This window comes from Haplochromis burtoni, unplaced genomic scaffold (genome assembly GCF_018398535.1).
Source record: "Haplochromis burtoni strain Fernald_Lab_line unplaced genomic scaffold, NCSU_Asbu1 Contig_25, whole genome shotgun sequence".
Lineage (NCBI taxonomy): Eukaryota > Metazoa > Chordata > Actinopteri > Cichliformes > Cichlidae > Haplochromis > Haplochromis burtoni.
The window spans coordinates 2,669,490-2,687,778 of NW_024582386.1; the positions used below are offsets into that span (position 1 = coordinate 2,669,490).

The window sequence follows — 18,289 nt, forward strand, 5'->3', positions numbered from 1 at the left end:
CAGGGTTTTTATCGGTTTTCAGCGTTATTTTGTTATCGTTTTTAATCGTTAACTCGGTTTTCTTGGGTCTTTTCACGCGTGTTATAAATAAATCTTTTTTTCAGTACCGGTACTAGTTTTATTTTGTTGTATTTATCCGCGACACCTTAAAGGCCGGTCCGTGAAAATATTGTCGGGCATAAACCGGTCCGTGGCGCAAAAAAGGTTGGAGACCGCTGCTGTACAACACTCATGTAGACTATTTGCACTAAACCTTTTTGACTGGTGTGTTTTTATTTACTGACCTTAATAGCTTTAAGAAACACTAAAGATCTCAATTACTGTTGCGTTTAAGAGTTGTAGATGGGTTGATTCTGTGATGATTTGATGATGATGATTATTAATGTTGTCAGTTTAATATTTTTACGGTTATATGATGCTGGTGCATTTACTGTCTATAAGTTTCTTCAATCAAAACAGCATCAGCAGGAAATAGACTTTGTCTATGTTTTAAACGAGTGTAAGAATTACTTAACCAGCTGTTCCTTTTTTAAAGTTTTTTTTAGATGTGTGATGCTGTGTATGAATGTGTGATGTACCCAACACAGAACTGTGACATTCAGTGGCTCAATATTTGTGTAAAAAGATCTTTTTTAATGCATTTTTTTATGATCTGAATTGATTAAATGTGACATTAATAATACAACATGTGATTACTTTAAATAAGCTGTTAAATGTGTAGAATAAGCTTTCATTTAGTGTTAGTTTTAATTTCAGTGCTAACTTTCTACACTGATTATTTTAATGTATTGAGTTTCAACTGCAGACAACACAGCAAACAGTGCATGACGTGTTACTACCCATGAAGGATTTGAATGGCTGAACTGTTTTTGTACACATAATTAAAACAAAAATTAAATAAATGTAGTCTTTTTTTCATGTTTTTTTTTTTTTCATTGTTCTCTGTGTCCCTCAAAACAACAACAACAACAAGAGGACAACAAACATTAATTTTACAGTTCTTTTGTTGACATTTTAAAGGAACAATTTCCCTGGGTACTTGAAATATCTATGGCTTTCTACAACACATTTTGTGAGTGCAAAGCTATATTCAACTGCCATTTTATTACTTGCATGTTTCTAGTATTGGGTTGCCTTCAGAGCTTCTTTAACCTTTTGTTACATAGATTCGTCCTGCTCTTAGCGGACATGAGCAGCACCTTGTGTGCTCTTCTGCTTTAAAACTTGGTGTGTTGTATTCAGAGATGCTCTTCTACATGCATCTTGCCTTTTAAGTGGCTCGTTGAAATCTCGGCATTATCCTCTGACCTCTGACATCTCGGACCAGAGAACGGCCACTTACAAGAAAATCTCCCAGTAGATCAGCAGCTTCTGAAATATTCATACTTTTTTGGCATCAATAACCATGTCATGTTCAAGGTCACTTAGATCACCTTTCTTCCCCGTTCTGAGTTTCTGCCATGTGTTTGGCTGATTAAACAGGTGTACCTAATATAACTATCAATGAGTGTAAAAAGCAAAGCATTGGTTGTATATCTGATTTACTCTTAATGTGTAGAAAGATGTAATTTATACACCACATTATACAAGTTACACAGGAATGCTTAATTCAGCCTCCACAGGAGTCTGAAGGGGAAATGGTTATGAGTCACCTTTTCATTTAGTTCTACCAGCTACCACAGTGAAATCCAACATATTGTTGTTATAAATAATCAAAATGGGTCAAATTGTTTATGAGATGAAATATGGTGATGTAGCAGCTATCGTTTATCTGAATTACTATTTAATTGTTCTTTAATGTAGTGAAGATGTGTGTTGTTGATACATTCCTGCATACCTTGGTATATGATTCCGGACCACAATACAGTTATTACTTTTAATGCATATAAGCCTATATTTTTACAATTTTGCACTATTATTTAGTTGGATTATTACTTTTATTTAAGTAAAAGGTCTAAACATAATAATTTACCATTTTGTTAAACACTTCTTCAAACCAAAATATTCTTGAAACCTTTGTGTTGAATTAAACTCTTTGTTTACTGTATTTATTTATGATCAAACATTCATAAGGTGAGCTTCCCACTACTATGAAATTTTACTTCCACCATTTGCCAGGCAGATCTGAGTCAAAATCTAAAGTCCTTATCTCAAAATGTCTCAAAATCTCAGAGACGTGTAACCTGAAATTATTTGGAATTCTTAAGTCAATATTTGGAATGACAGACAACAGAAAATATTTTTCTTTTTTCAGTGGCAGAAACAGTCTTCCATATCCCTCCCCCCTACAACATCATTTTTAAAAAAATCCTGAAAATGCCTAGACAAAAGGAAAAAAAACCTCATTTTTCCCCTTACAAATATATGTTGTTTAACCGTATACTTGTGATTTTTTATTTATTTATTTTTTGGTCAATGTAAATGTACAAATGTCCTTATAATTACTCGTATTACCCTTATGATAATAATTATCTCCATGATGCCATAGGCTTGACCTGTCGAGTTTACCTCCTTTGTTAGGTTGTGCAACTACATTTCCCATAGTTCCTTTGAGAGTGGCTACTGTGTTGGATGACAGCTATCCGGCGCCGAAACACCGAAAGATACTCAGACGAAAGAGCCATGGCGGCCACGGGTGGAGGGAAAATTAGAAGCAGGAGATATCATATTGCCTCTAAACCTTACGCCAAGAGTAAACAGGTAAACAGAATGAACAATTTAAGTTTAAAGCCCGTTTCGAGGATCGTACAGTGACTGTAATGCTTGTATTCTTGAGGTCTTGTTATTGTTTAGTTGGAGACATTTTGTGGCCTGCAGTTAGCGCTCGTGGCCTCCACGCGCTGCTAGCATGCACAGGAAATGCTAACGGCTAAAGGCTAGCTAACTAGCTCATAGGTTAGCAAAAGCAGGCGGGCTTGACAGTCAAATCGCAACACGGTGTGCCGTTTACATTAGGTTACAAGTGTTGATTAAGTGCTCATTCACATGCGAGAAGTTGAGATGGCCAACGTTTGCTGAAGTCGTGAGTTTTTAACTGTTAACAAAGTTCGTAGAAAGCGAGGAAGTAGGTAGGATTCTAGCCGTTAGCCGATGGAGCTAGTGCTAGTGGACGCTAGTTTCGGGGAACGGCGCATTGTTGTCCTCGGTTCTTAAGTTTTGAGGCGTCATACTGTTGCAGGTAGACGTGGCAAGATGGTTTGGTTCTAAGTAACAACTGTCTCGGGGTACACATAACTGTTTTCCATTTTAAGCTTGTGTTGGTGGGCTGGGTGGAAACCTTTTAAGTGCTAGGCACCGTTAGCCAAATCAAAGCCAGCTGAACTGCGCAGAGAGCATTGGCTGCTTGGAAACCCACATGGTTACCTTAGTGGGTATATTTGCCGCCTGGACAGCGGTATTGTTGGCTTTAAAACCACCCTGTGATCTTAATGGTGGCTAAGACTATCTTGTGTACTTTTTGTTTTTTTGTCAGTTAAAAAAAACTCCAGTTAACTACAAGTGTATTGTCTACTGGAGTGCAAATTAACTGGAAATCTTTCTTCCTTTCTTTCTTTTTTTCAAGAAATATACAATCGACTTTCCTTGACAATCGTCTTTAATAGTCGTAGTTGTACAATCATCAGTACCAGCACAAAGTTGTCACATTTATGAATTTCAAGTAAGACAGGATTTTGGATAGGTATCATTAATGATCAAGATATATTGATTATACAAACAAAATACTACACATTTTTTAATTCGACTCTTCTGGGTTTCATGGTTTTTGTTTTCCTCCCGTGTTTGATGCTCTGGATCAGGTAATATCACAAATCAAGTATAATCAACATGTTTCTATCAAGCATTATAATTGATTGCATTCGTACGACTATGTTTGACTCTTTACAAGTTGTGGCAGTGATTTATTAAGCTGCTAATTGACCAGAATCCAATTCAGGGTCACAAGGGCAGAGGGCTGGAGCCCATCCCAACTGTCATAGAACGACAGGTAGGGTACTCCCTGGGCAGGTCGCCAGACTGTTGTAGGGATAATGCATATACACAGAAAAACATTCACACTTCTACCTAAAAGCACCAGTTAACCGACAGCAGAAAAAGAAGATTCATGTAATTTTCCAAGCTCTGCTGTTGTCGTGCCAGTGTCATGTTACAGCTCTTAACAGCATATCTCACATAATCAGCAACCCAGATTTTGCATAATTCAGCATTGATCCCATGGCAATGTACCCTTTTGACTTCGCACATAGTGTTAAAATAGAAATGGCATTCATGGTAACAATGAAGACAAGTACATGAAACTGTGGCATGAAACACAAAAAGAAGTTGAATAGTTTTTTACCTCTGTAACATGAGTCAAGGTTAAGTCTTTTTAAATTGTGCATCGATTCAATAGCACATGATGCAGAAGTGTTTGAACTTTCACATTTAAGTAAAGTCTCACTCACCCTCAAACAACAATTACCCAAATCTTATTTACAGTTTAAAAGATAGGTTTAATTTTTCATCATCAGTTTTGTTTACACAACACTTTGTTGAGAAAACAGAAGGAGCTTGGTAAGACATGCAGTGTTTGTGCTGTTTCTGTCTTGATTCACTTCTAGGATTGCAATTCTTCAAAACAGTCGGGCTGGCTTCACTATAAGAGCACAAATTTAATTAGATATTGTTCACTTCAGGCTTCTCGAGGTTGACGTGCAGTTCGTGCAACACTCTTGGGTCTTAGCTATGCTACTGTGTCTACAGTTATGATTTTTTTAATTTTTTTAAAAAGCAACACTATGGTGGTGCTTATGCTCATTTTTCACATTTTATACACATGTGAATACACTAGTGTATTTGCACACAGGGTAAAGTACAGGGTGCCCCACAGGCATAGATAAGGAGGAAGGAAGGAGCATATATAGCTTATCAAGTGTTGAAAGTCACTGCGGGGTACATGGTGTCTCCAAGAGATGCACTTGCAAGCTGGTGCTTTTCCTCAGAGCTTCCTTTTCTGCCTTCTCTTATCACAAACAGCATTGATGTCTTAATATGAAGACACCCAAGTACAGCAATAACACCAGACTTTACATTAAATAAATGTTTTCAATAAATGTCTTCTTGCATCAAAAGACCACCAATTTAGAATCCACTTAGTCACTTATCACATCACCTGTTCAGAAAGCTTAAATCTGAAGAAGACTAATCTTTTCACCTGCTGTTTCAGGTTACACACTGAAAATAAGGCTGCTAGGCTGAGTTTTTTTTTTTGTTTTGTTTTCTTTTGTTTTTAAGAACAAACCAAAAGTAAAATGGTCTGTGTGCTGAAAGTCTGTTTGCCACATAGCTTCAAATTTGGCAGGTTCTTGTTAAACTTAGCTACAGGCTGAGAGATCGGTCAGTCCTCTCTCTGGAACTGTTTTCACATTTGGTGTCTCTGGTCAGGATGCTTTCTGAAGTTTCCTTTTCTCACATTGTGCAGTCAGTATGAAACAGTTCATATCAGACATATTAACACTGCTGGAAATATTCTGTTTGGTTTAGCTGATGAAGCTAGCAGAGCATAAATGAGTTAGGATGCAGGCAAGACTGCTCAATAGTGCACTGGACTGTCCTCACATCAGCTCAGTCTGACCTCACACAAACTTTTGGGTGGATATTTTTCATTTGAATTGATTAGTGTGTAGAAAAATTTCCCAAGATCGAATCCATATGTGAAAACACCCTTTTTACCTTCTTAGTATGAAGATTAGCTTGCCAGTATGCCAAAGAGACAGAACTACAGTTATGTCATTACTTTACACTAAAACAAGAAGAGTGCTATCAATGAGGGCACAGTGTTCCTCGTGTTTAGGTTGTATTTTGTGGCAGAGGCAGGGAGTATATGCACACTGCAATAGCAGTTGCTCATGGGCATAAATTATTAACTTGTAACGTGCCATGTGAAAACCTGTATAAAGTTCAAATTTTTTTATTAAAAAAAAATTCTAAAATGTAAGAACTTATAGATTAACATGCAAAAAAAGTTTAATTTATCTGTGTTTAATTGTTTTCCATGACTTTTTAACTCAAAGATGTCAAATTATGACCGATGTTTATTGTGGTTTAATAATTACACAAATTGTCACCTGTAGTATGTTCATAAATAATTAAACTTCTGATAAAAGCTATGATAATGCACATGCATTATCATAGCTTATATTTTGGAAAAAATCACTAAGCACTAATTAGCTGCTCTCCACTGAGTGTCTCCTGCTGTGGATGAGTTTCATCATTGTGGACTGCAGTTGCTAATGGTTGAGCTCGCTTTGTAGCCTTAGTGAGCTGTGTGTAGAGGTCCATGACCAAGCTCTCTAGTTGCTGTAGCTTCTAGTTAAAGTGAATCACAGTTCTTCTGTGACAAATTAAGGACTGCTGTTGTCAACTGCAGTCCAAGATGGGGAAGTTGGAATACAAGGCCCAGAGCGAAATTGCATAGACTGATGAGCTACCGAGTAGGGAGACAAGAATGAGGGGAACTAAATTAATTGTAGATTGTTTTGTTCTCAGAGATGGCTTAAAAAAGTTACAAATCATAAAATATGTGTCCCAGTATAACTGGGTGTTGAAATGCATTTACTTTCTATGCATGGTATTTAGAAGATTTGACTCCTCTGCATCGACAGGAATTCATCCAGTGTTTGACCTGAGTACAGTGCAGAACGTCACTTGCTCAGTGTTTCACAGAAGCATGCACAGTGCCTGACCCAATTTCTGTGCTTGTTTTGTTTTGCGCCAGTGAAGACGAATAGAGTCTCATTGCAAATGACGGGCTGTGCACTTGATTCAAATAAAAAAATCCAATGTATAGCTGTAGTTTTCTAATCTGCAATGTCCAGGGTTTTTATGACTCTCGGTTATGTGGAGTTGATTTACCACAAGTTTATTAGGTCTTTTGACTGAGTATGGGATTTTTTGTGTTTTGGTGTTAAAAGTGAAAAATCCACAAGACTCAACTAGCAACACTTTTAGCAGGGAATTTTATTTTACATACATTGCATAGTGTCCAGTGCTAGTTGTCAAAGGAATTTTCAAATGAAACAGCTGCAAATACTGACTTGGTTTGTTTTTTATGTTTAATTTAAATATTATTTATTTTACACCCTTATTGACTCTTTCCTCTCCCCTCCTCTTGGTTTTATCAGCAGCAGTCAGGCCTCATCAGTCGAGTGACAGACACAGTAAAGAGCATCGTTCCTTCCTGGCTGCAGAAATATTTCAAGAATGGCGATGCTCCTGAAGGAGGAGTGGATATACATGGGACAGAGCAAAACTGCAAACCGCCTCCTCCTCCTAATGGTAGCGAAGAGGGACCACCTCCCCTCGATGGACGTGACTCCCCAGAGCCAAGTACTAGTAACACAGGTGAGGGGTCTTTCAGATCATATGGTTAGTGGTGATATTTTTTTTTTGTATTGCTGAGCTCACCTGTCACATTTGTCCTTCTTACACAGAGCCCTCAACAAGCAGAGCATCCCTGAACTTTCAGGAATATGTGCTCTCGCGACCTCCTCTTAGTCGCTCCCATCTCCACTTCACCCCACTGGATGCCTCCTCCCCAACTTTGGGGGCTTCCAGTAGCCTCTTCTCACAGCCCTCCACCTCCTCAGCCCCTGGACCCTTTTCCACTGGCTTTTCCTTGGTAAAAGAGATTAAGGATAACCTGTCACAGCATGAAGATGATAACATCTCCACCACAAGTGGATTCTCCTCCCGTGCATCTGACAAGGGTAAATAGATGGCAGATTTGTGTGTTTAAGTGTTTTGTAATGTAATCTGACATAATGTAAATATTTAAAAAGTGGCAGCTACAAACATGAAATCCGCAATGTTCTGCATACACTCGCTTTTCCTCCAAAGTGGGTTGAGATAGTGGAGCAGTTAGAAGAAATTTAATTCTCAGTTGATGAGTGAATTGAGCCTCAGTGTTGAGTTCTTTGGATCTGTTGTGCCGTTAAACCGGTCTGTGTTCAGACTATTTGGCTACTGTTGTTTAAATGTAAACACACAACTACAACCCCATATATAGCCTTGACCGCAATGTGTTGGACTTCCATACATTTGCATATGCAAAGCTGATTTCTTTATTCCAGGACTCTACCCTTTGAATACTGTTTGTTCATGGGATGAAACCATGTTTAGCACAGCTAGTAAGGTAATTACAGGATGAAGAAAGGGAGTCTGAACAGATTTGACGTAAAAGTTATAATTTGAGTTGATTTTTATGATCTTCTTATAAACATTGTTTTTCTCGCCTCAGACTAAGCAGAACTGGTGATTTTGCTTTTTGGATACATTTTTAGATTAAAATGCAATCAAATAAGTATTGCATATGTGGATGGGCAGTTCAGGTAGAGGGGATCTAGTATATACAAACAACTCAGCCACATAACCAAAACAAAGTGCTGTTAATTAAAATAAATAAATAAATTACATTTTATATCCCACACTTTTTGGACAGATTTTCAAAGCCCTATAGAGCCACGACTAGAAGCTAGATTAACACACTAGTGCTCTCTTGAATTATAGAGATTTTCAGTATCTCTTTCTTTTTCAGATGTCCCCACTTCTAAAACGGCATCACTTCCTCAGCTTTGGTCCCCGGAGACAGACAGAACAAACTCTGGACCTCAACCTTCCCAGTCCAGCCTGAAAAAGCCTGCTTTCAACCTGTCTGTCTTTGGAACATCATCCAATGTGAGTGTTTGTCTGTCCAACAAGATCCTGAATCTCTCAGCATGTAATGTTTCTAAAAAGCTCTTAAAAAAAAGAGTTTCATACATGTTTTACCAGGGTGCCATGAGATGAGTGAGGAACATGATTGGGTGAAGCTTGCTTATCACAACAGCTTCATGTAAATGTGCTGATCTTTGCTTCGAAGTGCAGTCAAATGTTGATCCTTCGAGCTCTAAATTATAAATTTACAGTGATATTTTTGTTGGATAATATTAGGGCGATTATTTTGATAGTCGACTAGTCACCGATTATTTTTGCAATTAGTCGACTAATCAGATCATGCATCTATTGGACGTACAACGTACAGCTTATTGCACCAGCATGCATCTGCTCTTATATAACTATCATTAGCTTACAGTTTTAAGTGTTTAAGGTATGTGCTAACTAAAAATAAAGACAAGATGATAGTTTATTACATTTTAATGAAATTTGCTGATTGTCTCGGTGAAGTTTAATAAACTCAGCCGTCTGCTCCTTGCTATCTAAAATATAACAGGACACTGGAGTATATTCTCTACCATCTCACACTTCTGATGATCAGTTGTCTGCTTGACGTTTATTCAGCTGTGTAAAAACTATAACTTTAATCTCAGCCAAACCGATTTACTCAGGAACAAATAAAATACTGAAAAAAGCCAAACAACATTGTTAAGTTATCTAAGTGACTTGTACATCACGTTTGACCTGAGTAGCGAAAGAGGGCGGTGGGTTTGAAAACAATTTGCCGGGAGTTCGGTGTTCTCACGGGCTCTAGTGAGCCTTGAACCCCGGCTAGCTATCGAGCTGGTGGGTAACAGACATCTCCGAAAATGTCGGGAAAATATGTGGTGTCTTGATAAACTGAGCAGATATTTGAGGTTTACACAGCTACATTCTCGCCTGAAAATATGCTAAACGTTTATTTTGTGACCCAGAAAGAATAATAAGAGTAATATTAAAACTAACTAGCTGCCGCCATTGTTGGAAACTGAGCAGGGCCGCGCTATGAATTCTGGGACACAGCTTCTTCTTCTTCTTCGGGGTTTAACGGCAGCTGGCATCCTTGTACATGCAGTGCTGCCATCTTCTGTTTCAGTCTGCTATTACACTCTTAAATTCTACTACTTATTCCTGCATCTTTTGGGATCTTACAAAGTCGACTATTAAATTAGTCGTCAACAATTTTGATAGTCGACGTAATCGTGACTAGTCGACTAATCGTGGCAGCCCTAGATAATATGTAAAATCACTGTTACTATCCCTCTAAGAGACGATATCTTGTTTACAAGATTACTTTAGTAATGTTAGGCTGCTTTACATTTACTTTTTGAGGCCAACCAATTCATAGCAAGTAGCATTGCTGTTCAGTCTAGCTCTGATTTTAACAAGACAAAACAACAGTTGAATATTTAAACAAAAAAGTAAGAGTAACGCCTAATACAAGTCTGAGCTTGTCGGACATGTTTTAGGAAGCTCTAATGTAACAGTTAGTAATTCCCTGTAAAACCACATGAGATTATAATAAATTAACTTCTAAGAATATGTGAAAGCTATGGTTTGACCAGTAAAAGTCATAGTATACCTTTGACTTTCATTGTATATTGAAGGCACTATAACACATATTTGCAGTTTAACTTTGCACTTGATTTATTTTGAAATGTTTTTCTTATTTCATGAGTTAAAGTAAAGTAAATCATAACAAATAGCCCTCTCATAAATTAGGATAATAACTAATTTAGGAATGTATGAAAAAATGACTCAGAATTATATTTACCTTCCTCCGTTCCAGTCCACTTTAAACAGCACGGTGCTGAACTCTAGCCAGCTTGGAGATTCACCCTTCTACCCCGGGAAGACCACCTATGGTGGTGCAGCTGCAGTCAGGAGCTTGCGCAGTCGTCCTGGAACACCGTATCAGGTGAGCAAGATGATGGTCATGTATGGTGTTAAAACAGAAGCTTTTATTGTTACCATGGCACCGAGTAGCAGTCTATCGCAGTAGGTCTTATGCGTTGTATTTTATTTATTTATTTTTTATTTGGTTGGTACACCCTTGTAAAACATAATATTCATGCATTCACTCTGTTACATTTACAGGTGTGCTTGCATTTATTTTTAATGTAGCTTGTGTTGAATAAAACAGTGAAAACATGGGTTGCACTGAAGTATATTTTTAATCTTGTAATAAAAAGTGTCTATATATCAGGAGTTTTTGGATTGTCTAATATTGTAGTAGTTTACAGTAGTTTCTGAGGGTCGGATTTGATCCAGAAAAACACATGAATGCCCTGCTAATGTAGACTGTTGTTCTGGTAGTGTAATGTAGTCCGGCTTATCCAGGTAGACAGTTTTATCTAATAAAGTCCTTTTTCTTCTTCTTCTTCTTTTTTTGTCTGGCTGATGTTAGGATTATCTGCTTTTGTGACCACAGTGATTGGTACCAGATGTAGCACGTAGCTAGCCAACCTTGGCTTGATTGTTTGCTAATGTTGCCTTTGGCAAAATGGCACTCAAAACCACAGCAGTTTTGTGCTTGTTGAGTTTGTGTTGGAGTCTGTTTGGTGGAAGCTATTAGGACTGTGTGGTATGATTAAAATCTCATATCCTGATATGTTTCTGTTTTACATGAGAAATTTTGTACTCAGGACTGAACAGTACTCATTCATATACGATTATTTGTCTCTTTTATTTAAAACTCATGAGCAACTGTTTAAGAATGTAAAAATGCGACTTTATAAAGTCTAAAATACTTCTTAAAACTAAATGATTAAAGACCCAGCATAAAATATTATTATACAAAACATCAAATATAAACATTGTACCTTAAAGGTTCACTCTAGGATTTATTTTGACCATGTGATGGTTCTTTTGTTTCTCATTCGTAAACTTGCTCCATATTAGTTCATATGGTTCTTTCATAGGTGGTCGAATAGGTTTGTGGTGGCCCGTTTTGGGGACCACTGTGCAGCATAATATGCAAAGTACAGTTTGGTCTCTGTCAGACTTTCTGTAACTAAACAAAGTTCTTGATACAGAGGTAGTTCCTGGGTTAGCAGTAAGATCCTTCATTTGTCTCAACTCACCGTTCTCTCTTTCCGAGCTACAATGTGTGTTCTGTCTCAGCTCCACTCGTCATTCTGGTATTCATGTTTCTGTTTGCATCCATGTGTTGCCATGTAAGATTGCCCACCATAATACAAATGATGATGAAAATATCGCTGTAAACGGTGTATTTGCCAACACAAGGAAATATATAAGTGGTTACTGGAATCCATTCCAAAGCTGTTGTTGCTTACTTTTGGTGATGTGAATGAGAAGGAGGCACAGCATTCAATTTTTGTCCTGCGCACAGACACCAGTCCACACGCTGTTGGGTGTAAAATGCTAGAGAGGTTAAAGGTATAATATGCTCATATATTGGCAATAATTGTGTTTAATAAACAATAAATGTTGCACAGAGCATGTTTAAGATGTTGGAGTAAGTTGTTTGTTTGTGATACTGACATTATAGTTTGAATATTGATTAAACTGTAGACTGAAGTAGTTTATCTGATATGCAGGCCCCGGTGAGGAGACAGATCAAGGCCAAGCCTGCTGGTGCTCAGCCCTGCGGGGTAACCAGCGCCACAGCCAGACGCATCCTGCAGTCTTTGGAGCGCATGTCGAGCCCACTTGCTGTGAGTACACACATGCAAGATGAAATTATACTTTTTATTATACTAGTTTGGTGTCCCACACGGAAGTGAATATGCAAATATAAACATTGTCGAAATGTTCTGGCAGGTGTTCCTGCTTAAAATCTTTAAACCTGATGGACATTTGTCTTCATTTACAGGATGCCAAGCGAATCCCTGCAGCAGCCTCATCCCCCTTACTGTCACCAGTAAGAGCTTTTAATATTCAGCATACACATCTGTGACACTTTGTACATTGCAGCACATGATGTGAGGATAAACACCCCAGACATTGAGAAGCTGGTTTATATTATTTTGTTATACTGACACCACATCCAGCCCAAAAAGTTCTCACTTGAGTTCTGTCTTGCAGCCAGTGGATGGTGTAAATCCAGATGCGTTACATCTCCTGTCTAAAAGGAAACGGGTAAGTACCAGTTTTAGAATATATGTGGCCATCAAATTTTAGTTAGCTCATAGCTGTCCAATTTTAGCCTTGTACCTCTGGTTCGTTAATAACGGTGTTGAATGTGGGTGAAAACTTGTGGTTGCAGATCAACATCTACATTTCTCAAGTGTCCTCTGCAGTGTGCTTAGTGATACAAACAGGAGATCATTGTACAAGTGCAGCAGCACTTGTTGCAATTTGTCTTCATGTCATTTCTGTCCCCTACCAGTTTGGTCTCCTTTACGCTTATTAACGGGAGTCTCCTCAGCTGTTCCTCACTCTGTGTGTATCTCTTATGTGTCCTCACACACCTGTGAGCAAAACTCTGACAGGCTCATGAAATGGTGTTAATGTGCGCTGTATTAAGTGCTGTCCATTGTTAAATTGTGCCAGCTCTGGAATGAACTTGTCCTCAGTAATAACTGTCAGGCGTTGCCAGCTGTAACAGCTGCAGTGCAGAACAATGGTGTATTCACCCTTACAGGTCTGAACAAGAAACCCTGCTTACCCAAACCAGGGCTTTCATGTGTAATTTCTGTTTTACTCTTGGCATGGTTCAAAATATAACCAAGCAGTTACTAGAATTTTCTTGGTTATGCCTCTTGAGGCAGTGGTATTTTATTTTTGTTTTTCTTTTAGTCTTACATAAGCAATCCTGATACGAACCCCGTATTTTTAAATTAAAATATAATCTTGACAGTCCTCTGTGGGTCCACATTGCAATTTCTTTATGACAGCATCTGAAGGATTGCTATAAAGTTATCTTTGAAGTACAATTTTATGTATGTTTAGAGAAGTTGATGTTCACACTTGAGATCGGTTTCATTTTTGAGTAGAAAGGAATGAACTGTTTCTGAATATGGACACAGAAAAGACCAAGAATCAAACACTGCCCTCTCAGTTAACTCTATTTTTATTTATTTTTTTTCTCCTAAATCCAGATGGACTCTAACCTTCCACCGGTGCAAAAACTTGTGGTTCCTGCTGCTTCTCTGTCAGGAAACCGCTCTGTGTCCTTCAGGCCTACTTTAACCCCCGGAGGTGTGACTCGAGCTGTAGACAGGACTGCAAGAGATACGGTTAGTTGCACGGTGGTGCCTCCCGCCATGATTTTTCTGTATTTGACTGTAGCCAGTCAGAATATATCAAATATAAAAACTGTTTGTAATCCCTTTGTTTTTGCATTATTCCCATAGCACACAAGACAATCACCACAGCTTCCTGAAGCGACCCCAGGTCCATCTCAAAGGTAAAACAGTGACTCTGATTAATCAGGTTCAAGTCTAACTTAAGAACGATGTTCCTGTCTCTGAGAAACTGAGGTAACAGTTTCCTCAGTCCATTTACTATTCTTACATTTTCAGATTTATGTCCTGCTTAAAAATCTTGTTTAGAATTTATCTCACAAATTCATTTATTTTAGTCAATTTATTCAAAGTAAGAAAACACGACAAGTTAACTGATTCAAATGGTTGTTTATACCTGTATTTGTTGTTTGTTTTTGTTGTTGTTGTTGTTTTTTTTAGCACAAAGAGTTCTAGTGGCCCAGTTTATCCTCTGTCCAGCACACCTGCAGTCAGCAGCGTGAGCTCTGGAGGAGGAAAGATGAAGAGAGGGAAGACCAGTGCTCGGCCCTCCTCCAAACGTCTGGAAGATGAGGTGAGATCTTGATCTATCTAATCGTGATCTTTTTGTAAGTTATCACAGTCTTCATCCAGTAAGAGAAACAAAGGTATAACGTGTTGCTTCTGCTTGTTTTCTGACTGCAGGTTGCAGAGGTGCCAGAGCTCCCGGCCATTTTACTTCCCATCAGCACATCTGCATTACCCACCTTCAGCTTCTCTTCTCCTTTGCCGCCGCTCAACACTTCCACTAGCTCCTCTCCCAAGATCCCGGCTGTTACTCCTGTTAAGGAAACAGTCCCAGATAAGGTACGTCTTAAAGCATCCAAGCGTTTTTCTGTCATAAAACTGCGAGTCTCAATTGTTAATTGACATCAAAACAAACTTTGAACTAGTTCAACTTGACTTTACTGGTGAGTAAGTGACTGAAATAATGCTTTTCAGTCAGCACCAATTAGGGTTGTTTTTTTTCCTTTTCACTTTTTACAGGATCCACCAAGAGCCTCAACACCACTTTTCACATTTTCCTCCCCTATTGTCAAAACCACTGCTGCTAGCCCACCTTCCTTTTCCCCCTCTGTAAGTATTTTTTCTACTTTTTTAATAATTACACAACCTTGCTTTAGAAGGTTAAATTGATAATTGTTTCTCTGTAGGCTGGATTTACTTTTAGTGCACCTGTAGCCAAGCTGGGTCCTTCTATGGTGAATGGAAAGCTGACCACGCCCATAGCAGCAGCAGGTAAGTGTTTTGTGTCACAAAAATGTCAGAGGCCCTTTCACATACATTGTGACAGTATATTTAAAATAGTGCTGTCAGCATTAATCTCGTTAAAATGACGTTAACACCATAACTGCATTAATGTGGCAAATCTGTTAACAAGTTGCCGCGGATTGCCCTGTGCGTAGGGCAGCAAGGCGTCAACGTGTCAGCGCGGTTAGCTCGTTAATGGATATTTGCCTCGTTAATGCAGTTATGGCGTTAACCTAATTTTCACAAGATTAATGCTGGCAGCACTATTTGATTGTATTGAGCAAAGTGCAGCATGGTGTCGGCTGGTGAGCACTTGCTAATGTGTGTTGTACTGAAATTTGACTGTTGTGCAGTGTGATGTGTATCTGCACGACAGTTAGAAAAGATGGTGAGCAGCCACAAAGAAGACACAGTACAGTCAGAGTGAAGCACCCATTTTGCGCTGTTCCTTCTACTGAAATGATTTATGATAAATGGACTCATACTTGTATGTAGGGCTGGGCCATATTATACCGTTCACGATAATACCGGTACAATGTTAGGCAAGAAAATTTAAAAACTCAGAAAAGAAAATATTGCGATAGAATATGGGTAAAACGCGCATGCGCAGTGCCTTTTTTCTTCACACGCACATGGCTGAAAAAGCATGGCGGCAACGGAGAATGAGAAGGGGAAAGCCGATCGTTGAGTGAAACGGATGACCCAGTTTGTAAAAATGGTGCCACTTCAGTGATGTGGAACTGGTTTGGTGTTTGTCTGTCAGATACCCACCAAGTACTTTACCAGGTGTAACTATGAAGTTTAACTTCCAGGCATCCATGAAAACAGAATTTATTACATTTAACGGAGTTAGAAGCTAGCAGGAAGTTAGCGGAAGTTAGCTTGGTAGTTTTGCTAGTTACCTAAGCATGATATAGCATGTTCTGACTGAGAGATTTCTGAAAAAATTCAAACGTACAGCTCTGCTGTCACTTCCAACATAAATGAAGACAGGAAACTAAACAGCAGTGACGTTTGTAGGGTTACTGAAGTTGGGCTAGCTGCTATATAATGATGTGCTACCTGATCGCTAGCGACACAGCTATGTTAGCATAACATAAACAGTGAAGCTGCAGGATAAACGCTAATACTTTTCCACTTAGTAAAAGCTAACGTGAGGGTTCCTGATGGTTAGAGACAAATGCAATCGCATGGCAGGATGCTGTAAAAGGACCAAACTTCAGTCAGGAGAACAACTGAGATAATCCATCCACAATAGAAGGTTAGTCATTAATATACTGCAACAACATGGGAATAGAGCAGCTGTGATAGAATACAGCATTAATGAATCAATGGTGCAGAAGTGGAGGAAGCAAGAAGAATGAGTTGAATAAAATTTGATTTATCTGACTGCTTTGTTTTGCTTAATGTGTCTTATAATCCCGTGCACCTTATGGTGCACTCTGGAAAAAAAAAATGTATTTGACTTTTTTTTTATTTTATTTTTTTATTTTATTATATTTATTTTATCTGCAGTTTAATGTTGCAAAGCACCTCTTTTTAACTTCAGTGGATATTATACATGGTTATGCTCAGGATATGTCAGCCCATTTCTACTGGAAATGCCTTTGGTTAAACTTTCAGCAAGGAATTTGCATTTGCACTGTTAAATTTTTATATAGCTTTAATGCACATAAAAACAGCTGCTTGTTTAAGTGAAAATAAATGGATGGGTTTTTTGCGCTAGTAAAGTTGTGGAGTTGTATTTTGTATTTTCTCTCGCATCAATTATATCGTCAGTTAAATCGTTATCGCAAATTTTTAAATATATATCGTGATAAATATTTTTGGCCATATCACCCTGCTTTACTTGTATGCTTTCTTTCTACTCACATTGAGTATGCAAAACATTTCATACTACAAGTCCAATTCAGTACTTTTCCTCTATGCCTAAGCATTTTTCTAACATTCACATGCTGGTGTCTGACGTTTATTGGCAGAGGAGCGCTGTTCCGCACATGACGTCACCCTGTTAGAAGTAATTGTGGAGTGAGCTCTTTGAAGCCTAAATCATGAATTCTGGCTTCCTGTTAGTTTGTATCAACTGAGAAACCTTGAAATGAGTTTTTGGTCTCATGTTTTCATGTTTACAGTAAAAGCAGCTGTAAAAAAAAGCACAGAAGACTTTGAAGGACCTTTCAAACCAGCCAAGACCTTGAAGCAGGGCAGCGTCCTCGATCTTCTCAAAGCCCCTGGTTAGTCTTTGTATTTTGTGTTATCAAAAATTTTCAGATGTTTGACTTTGAAGTTCATTGCTTTAATTAATGTTCTGGTTTCTTCAGGTTTCGCCTCTCCAGTCGCTCAGATATCCCCAGCTCGCGATGCTACTCCCCAGCAGACGTCCACACAGTCCACTGCCCCCGCCTCCACCTCTGCAACCTCCTCCATTTCTTCAACGGGGTTTGGTGGTTTGTTCAAACCCTCAGCAGACTGGACCTGTGATGTCTGTTTGGTTCCGAACAAGCAGTCAGACACGAAATGTGTTTGCTGCGCAGCCCCACAGCCCAAGTCTTCATCCAAATCCATGGACGGTAAACAGTCACCCTCCACCTCTGTTGGGCTGGAGAGCAGCAGCAGCAGCACTAACACCACCTCTACCACTACAACCACAACAGGTTTTGGCACAATGTTTTCCAAACCTGCCGGCACCTGGGACTGTGATACCTGTCTTGTTATAAACAAACCGGATGCAGTAAAGTGCGTGGCCTGCGAGACGGCCAAACCCGGAACGGGACTCAAACCCTCACTGACTCTTTCTTCGGCCTTCTCGCCGGTTAAGACTGTACCTACTCCTGCAGCCGCAGTTTCTACAGAGTTCACCGGGTTTGGAGACAAATTTAAAAAACCTGAGGGTGCATGGGAATGTGATACCTGTATGGTGCAGAACAAAGCAGAGGACACAAAGTGTGTGGCCTGCACGAGTGCTAAACCAGGTAATGAATTAAAAATGTTGCTTTTCTGTTGCTGAATCCTGGCTTTAGGTTGCACCAGCTCTCCTTTGCAGTTTTTCAACTTATATATAT

General features: G+C 38.8%; 1 protein-coding gene across 2 annotated transcripts in view; it reads left to right on the plus strand.

The window, feature by feature from the left end:
- The first annotated feature begins 2,556 nt into the window (after positions 1-2,556).
- nup153 (nucleoporin 153) overlaps positions 2,557-18,289 on the plus strand; it is a 21,219-nt gene continuing 5,486 nt past the window's right edge. The window contains exons 1-16 of one of the 2 annotated variants that reach the window (XM_005917457.3): positions 2,557-2,700; positions 7,164-7,380; positions 7,470-7,745; positions 8,573-8,712; positions 10,520-10,648; positions 12,291-12,407; positions 12,566-12,613; positions 12,778-12,831; positions 13,794-13,931; positions 14,049-14,101; positions 14,379-14,511; positions 14,622-14,783; positions 14,964-15,053; positions 15,131-15,215; positions 17,360-17,461; positions 17,549-18,199. In XM_005917457.3, coding sequence (XP_005917519.1) covers positions 2,572-2,700; positions 7,164-7,380; positions 7,470-7,745; positions 8,573-8,712; positions 10,520-10,648; positions 12,291-12,407; positions 12,566-12,613; positions 12,778-12,831; positions 13,794-13,931; positions 14,049-14,101; positions 14,379-14,511; positions 14,622-14,783; positions 14,964-15,053; positions 15,131-15,215; positions 17,360-17,461; positions 17,549-18,199 — 2,524 coding nt within the window. In that variant the 5' untranslated portion in view covers positions 2,557-2,571. Of the gene's footprint in view, positions 2,701-7,160; positions 7,381-7,469; positions 7,746-8,572; positions 8,713-10,519; positions 10,649-12,290; positions 12,408-12,565; positions 12,614-12,777; positions 12,832-13,793; positions 13,932-14,048; positions 14,102-14,378; positions 14,512-14,621; positions 14,784-14,963; positions 15,054-15,130; positions 15,216-17,359; positions 17,462-17,548; positions 18,200-18,289 lie in introns of both variants that reach the window. The other variant, XM_005917456.3, reaches the window with a different exon arrangement.